Raw genomic sequence first — 7,024 nt, 5'->3', positions numbered from 1 at the left:
TTAACTTCAATTGCCCTGCAATCATTTGCCATAAATACCGTTTCTCCCCACCTAAACTTCTGCATGGAACTGGCCAGAAAAAAAGTTTATTGTCTTGGCCTACGTTTTGATTGAAATAATGGCAGATCTCATAATGTAACTTGTATGATCAATGAAAAGCATTATTAATTAAATAGTTTTCTTTTTTTTACTGAGGGTAAACTCGCAACATTGTCTGAGGGTGTGCAACATGGGTAAACCTGCCTTGTGACTCTAGTCAGCAAAAGAAGTAAACCAAGCTAGGTTGTTAATAGCTAATTGGCTCAAATAAAAAAGGTCAATAAACAGTTTCCACTCTGAATTGACCAATTTGTTTGGAGTTGCCCCATGCCCACATGAAATAGTTTGTACTAGCCCCGAAAGGGGTCAGCTGGTGAAACATGATTATCTTACTCTTTGGGTCGAACTCATTGACACATACACTTTTTAATAGTGGATGTGATTTTCCTCATCGTCCAAAAAAAAGAGATTTTTTTTTTTTTTACCGAAATCAACCAATCTAACAAGAACTATATAAGCTAGCAAGATTACAGGCCGGTTGTACAAAATTGTAGAGGATTGTTCAAAAATGGGAAGAACAACACTGTATTGGTTTATCTGGTAAAGACCAAAAACTTCATTTCTTCTGCACGTAGCATGTAGAATGTACGAATTCAAGAAAACCTATAGCTAGTCTAAACGAGGGAGTCCTTGGCTCCATGGTTTTCCTTTTCTTGCTGATAACTAATGTTCTTGGCCACCAAAAGTGGTGTGGTGTTATCCCTGTCTATGTCCTGAAAAAAAAAAAAAAAAAAAAAAAAAAAAAAAAAAAANAAAAAAAAAAAAAAAAAACAAAAAAACAAAACAAAACATTTTAGTTGCCATTAATAAAGAGGAAGATTATTTGATATAATTAACCAGAGAAAAATGTGTTTTTAGTTTTTAGGCCTTCTCCAATTGTTAACATCTTTGCACAAATATTTAGGCTCCACCTAGGAGAGAGAAGGGAAAGAAAAAAAGAAAAAGGAAAAGGAAAGAAAAAAAGGAAAATCAGAAATGTCAGAAATATCATAGAAAAATCAGAAATGTCAGAGAAGGCAGTTGTATTTTGCCCAGTGAACCCCACAAGCTCTGCCAAAACACGAAACATTGCATGAGAAAAACATTGGCTAAATACCCCTTCTCCCATTTGTAAAAAAATTACATCATCCGCTTTTACTGTTCCAAATTTCATTCAAAATCAACTAATGGGGTTACCCTTAGTCATGCAGTTCTAGTCATTTTAGTGTATATCTTTCCAATGTTATTATAGGATACACCACTAACTTTCTAGTAACGTTGAAGCTTTAGTTCTTCAATCAACGAAATCGTGAACCATATTAGCAAAAAAAAGAAGAAGTATATTTATGTGTTTTTTTAAAATAAAAATACATGCTAATCAGACATGGAACATGTGACAAATTACAACAGATTAGAGATTCACACTTCTATAGAATGAAGAAAACCATAACACATTTATAAAGATAGAGATGTATTTTGCAAGGAATGAAAAACAATGCAGAGACTTAGGGTGCGTTTGGTTCACACATGGGAATCGGAATCGGAATGGGTATCAAATACTTGGTAATGGTAATGTGTTTTGGTAAAAGTATTTAGCATGTTTGGTAGTTGGGTGGAATGGGAATGGTTATTAATAGTTGGGGAAGAAAGGAGGAAGGGAGATGAAACCCTTATTTAATAAGGGTATGGATTTTCTCATTAATGGGGTATTCCAAACCCATACTAGCATTCATAAAACCTACCAACCAAACACAAACAATCACTTTCATACCCATTCCTTATGCCTACACCCACCAACCAAACACACCCTAAAATTATTTGATCGAGTTGCATAATTAATTAAGGAACTAAAACCACAAATTTCGCAAAAAAACTTAAAGGAATGAATTAGTGTGTTACTTGAGACAAAGAGGATAATTCTCCATTTGAGTGTGACTTGAGCCTCTTGGTTTCATGCGTGCAGAAATAGGAGTACAAGGCCATTCCAACAATGGCAACCAAAATGCCAATAATGTTCCTAGCAGTGAAGGGATCATGCAGCAATGTATACCCAAACCCAAGAACAAGACATGTTTTTAAGTGCCCCAACACTTGATATGTCACAGGTGATGTCTTCCCAATCACCAAGAATGTGCTGAAGTTCACCGACACAGCAATCAAGCATGAAAGTGCTATAAATCCCTGCATCATTAAGCATATATAGTTATGGAATATTGAATACGAAAATACTATGAGTGTATTTGGTTGACGGGTTTAGCTATCAGGAATGAGATTTAAAGTCATTATTATTGTTTGGTTGACAAATTTTTAGAACACTATGGATTTTGATTACCCCTTAATTGCAAAATTCATTCCCTAATAAAATAAGGGTTTCATTTCCCTTCCTACTCGGCTTCCCCAACTATTAATAATCATTCCCATTCTACCCACTACAAAACATACAAAATACTTTCACCAGAACTCATTACCATTACCAAATATTTGATATCCATATCTACTCCCATTCTCCACTCCCACACTTAAAATTTTGATGCAAACACTTTTATAGGAGCCCACGTGAAGAAAATAACCTATCAGCACCCGCCACATCAAGGAGTAAATTTGAAAGAGTAAAATTTGGAAGTACGTGTAGTAGAATAATAGGCTAATTAACCCGATGATAAGTTCAATCTAAAGTGTGAAATAGTATAAAGTGCAGGTAATAGATTAAGTATAAAAGAATATATATAATTGGACTTACCAATACAAATGGTGAATAATTAAAGGAAAAAACAAATTGGTTGGTGAGGAATTGATCCAACAAAGGGCCAGTGACAAAAAGAATTGCAGATTGAAATGGTGCTGACTGGTATAGCAGCTGGGTAGCTGAGATGTTCAGCCTCTTTTGTATTGTGTTGGTAAGCTGAATTACATCATCATTAAGGATAATAAAACTAACATATATATTGGATCATGCAAGCACCCAATAATAATAATCATTAAAAAAAACAATTACTATAATTAGAAAAGATTTTAAAATTAATTAGATGAGAGATGGAGGTGAGGATACAATTTGGCCAACACAAGTTGTTATGATGGCAAGGAGGGAGAGGACTGTCCCAACAAAATTGAGCTGGAGATCGGTGACGGAGGCGATGCCGACGCCCACCAGGAGGACTCCCAGAGACAACTTTATATTCCGGCTATCATGCCGAGGAAAAAGATGTTAGTTTATTTTAGATGACGAGAGTAACTCAAGTTATTACTTAAGAATTTTGGTTTATTAATATTAGAATATGTTGAACAAAGTATATATTGGAGCACCTGAATTGTTTATTCAAGAAAATGGTTTCTAGCAACACAGTGAAAGGTATAATTGCAAGTTTTGTCATCTACAAAGAGAAAAAAAAAAAAAAATTACCATCAATAGGGATCAAATTACATAATACTAACAATTTAGGATGAAAAGTATAATTTACTCTTCATTTTACTCGAGCATAAATTGATTAATTGTGCAAAGAATTAGAGAGTTGAAGATTTAATTTAGAGAGAATAAACGACGAGTGCAAGGTAAAAAACTGAAATGAGAGGGGAGTTTATATAAACAGGTAGCCTAGCCTAGGGCTTCGGATAGGGAAGAGGAGGTTAGGTCTTGATCCCGATCTCTTAAGAATAAATCAACTCAGAACCACTTTAAAATATTGTATAATATAGCACAATTTTTACTTGAAATAGTGAAAAGAAAAAAAAAAGTTGACATTAATTTACCTGGTAAAAGCCAATAGAATTAAAGCCAAGACTTAAGTTAAGAAAGCCAATAGAAACTCCGTTTAGTATGCCAAACAATGTCACAGTCTTCATGTCAATTGGCTTGTTTTCAAAGAATTTTAACTTAAGTGCCACGTGGAGTGTGCAATACGTCACCAGCAGATGCCAACTTGTCAATGTCGTGGCTGAAACAATTCAATTTTATTTTTTAAATAAAAGAAAATTATATTAATATGCAACATATATATATAACACAATAAAAAGTGCACTACACATATATGACTTAAAAAATAGATCAAGAAAATGAGATTGAAGGGTACGGTTAATATATTAACCTTTCATAACTCCATATAATCACGTCAGGTGGATAAGAGTATATAAAGTAATATTGTATTACTTATTGTTACAAATCAAGAAAAATAATTTTATTTTGAGTACTATTGACTCTGTTGTAATTTACTATCTGTTCATAGCTACTTTTTCAATCAAATAAAGCACAAAGAATCAATATTGCATATTCTGAGACTCGAACCCACTCCTCCCATGTAGGTTGCAACTGGGTGCCACTAGATTACAGAAAAATAATATTTATATATTCTCTCTTTTATTTTTGATCGAAAAGTTACAAAAAATAAAAATAGAAAAAATTACCAAATTGAAAACCAAGATTGCTCATCAAGGCTTTGTTGCATATGACAATGGACACCGATGATGCCACCGACAGAAACAGTGCCCCTATAACCCCCAACTGCATGCTTGACATTTCTCCCATGAAGAAATGGCCCCTTCACCTCCACAGGCGGTGGCTACCGGAAGTTTGTGGCCGTCGGGGGCGGCGGCGATGGTGGCCGGAGGAGGAGAGAATTGGAGTTGCTTGAATTATTGTATGAGAGATCAGAGTATGTAGAGAAAGAGTCTTTTTATTCACAGTTTGTGAGCGGTTGGTGGTATAGTTTGGTTAGGCATTTGATGATGAGTAGATGTAGGTACATTATATTCTTAAATTATTCTTTAAAAAAAATGTTCCTAGTATAGTATTTTTTTAAATCATTCCTAGTATAGTATTTTTTAAATCATTCCTAGTATAGTATTTAATTCATCTTCCAAAATTTTATGTAATTCATGTATCTGAATTAAATACTTTCTATAATGTTACGTTTCAACCATATATAGCCAAAGGTGATGAATTTTATAGTTTTATATATATACTAGTATTTTCTATATATGTGCGATATGATGTGCAAAAATAAATGCTCAATATTAATTATATTGAAATATGTTTTTTTTTAAAAAAAAATAATTCATAATTGTAGACTTCATATTATATTAAAAGTATAGTTGATAAACAGGGTCGAGTTTTTTTTTATTTGCGTGGCCATGTGCTGGAAAATAAGTGATGTCCTATCAAAGTATAAATAAATTGTGAATTGAAGAAAAGTTATTTGCGTGAATATTACGGAGTAGAATTTTTTTTTTTAATAATACTTAGTAGAATTTAGATCAGTTATGAAAACCTAATTTTGATCCAATATAATCGCAAATACATATACTAACTATTGGGCCAGGGTGGACTAGGGACCACAAAATTTTAGGGCCCTGTGCGGTTGCACATCTTACACGCCCTAAAATCCGGCCTTGTTGATAAATTGGATAATAATTATATACGGTATGATTAATAATTGTTAAAGTAAAAATTTTATATATGTTAAATGATTCAATATAATTATGCATGGTAACATGTAATATATATTTTTTGGTTAGACCATGAGGTGTCCTGAGCAAACCCTAACTATAAGAGACACCTTTAAGCTCATACAATACTCATACTAATCTCCATTCGTACCGGTCCGGCCCAATTAAGGAGTAAAGTGCTGGCCAGATTGACATGTAATATATATTATCGGAAGTTTAATCGTGTAAGATAATTTTTTCTGATAAAAATAATAATACAATATTTGTAGCGCAATGTACAACTCAATAAGAATAGAAATACATACATAAATCAGGGGTAACAACATAAGTTTAGCCTTATTATACGTTTTTCATTTAGATTTTCAATACTTATATTATTGTATAACAACAACAACAACAATAATGTAACTATTTTATAAAATTGATATTGATATTTTAAAAAATAAATAACAAATCATTACTAATTAAATCTAAATGAAATCAAATTTATTTATTATATATTACTCCAATATATAATGTCTACATATATTATTATTACTTTCGAAGAATATAAGAAAATATATGATGAATGCATTAGTATAGTAACAATAATGAAAATTGAAAAAGATAGCGGAAGTTATAAAGTTATAGAAAAAATTTTATAACACAAGACCCTACACAAAAAATCACAACACAAGACATAAAAATTCATAACATAAGACACAATTACTAATTTGTTTTGGTATAAAATTCATATTTTGAATACACTGTAAACCTTAATTCATGGTATAAGAATTGGATGTTCTATGGCACCAATAAGATTGGTGTGGGTTTCACCCGTCCTCTTGATTAAAAAGAAAAATATTGTTAAATATTAAAAATAGTACAAAACATACTTTATCTTTTACTATTTTTTATATCCAGTATTGTTGTCGATCCACATTGTAAGCTTTTTCAGCACGAATATATTGGTTGATCTCATGTTAGTTGCAATTTTATCCCACCTAATAATGCCATCAACCTCAACCTAAATGAACATTATTAATAGTGAAAATTACCTAAATATTATATCTCTTCGATATCTAATTAAGGAACAATTTTATTCACTGTTTTTACTTTTATTTATTGGGAAAAGGTACATATGAGCCATCGAACTATTTGGAAATTAGCAATTAAGCCATCGAACTCAAATAAGCTCCAAATAAGTCACTGAACTCAGAAAAACAAAGCAATTAAGCCACTAAATCCAAAAAAAATAACAATTAACATTTTTTACAGGTCATTTGCCTATTCCGGCCACCGGCGACGACTTTTCCTGCGACTGTTGCAGTCGGAAGTTTTCGCTGGTCACCGGAAAAGTCGTCGCTGGTGACCGGAATAGACAAATGACCTGTTAAAAATGTTATTTGTTTTTTTTTTTTTCGATTTAGTGGCTTAATTGCTTAGTTTTTCTGAGTTTAGTGGCTTATTTGGAGCTTATTCGAGTTCGATGGCTTAATTGCTAAGTTTTCCTAAGTTCAGTGGTTTA

General features: G+C 32.4%; 1 protein-coding gene across 1 annotated transcript; it reads right to left on the bottom strand.

Moving 5' to 3' along the window:
* Positions 1-238: 238 nt before the first annotated feature.
* Positions 239-4,687, bottom strand: LOC116005238 (UDP-xylose transporter 1-like). Its single transcript, XM_031245503.1, has 7 exons — positions 4,477-4,687; positions 3,826-4,010; positions 3,382-3,449; positions 3,128-3,260; positions 2,819-2,980; positions 1,978-2,259; positions 239-812 (listed from the first exon to the last, which is right to left on the bottom strand). The coding sequence occupies exons 1-7, from the start codon at positions 4,595-4,597 to the stop codon at positions 714-716; spliced, it is 1,050 nt and encodes a 349-aa protein (XP_031101363.1). The 5' UTR covers positions 4,598-4,687; the 3' UTR covers positions 239-713.
* Between the last annotated feature and the right edge of the window lie 2,337 nt (positions 4,688-7,024).

Source organism: Ipomoea triloba, chromosome 14 (genome assembly GCF_003576645.1).
Source record: "Ipomoea triloba cultivar NCNSP0323 chromosome 14, ASM357664v1".
NCBI classification, from domain to species: Eukaryota; Viridiplantae; Streptophyta; class Magnoliopsida; order Solanales; family Convolvulaceae; genus Ipomoea; species Ipomoea triloba.
This window is presented reverse-complemented; position numbering and strand designations above follow the sequence as displayed.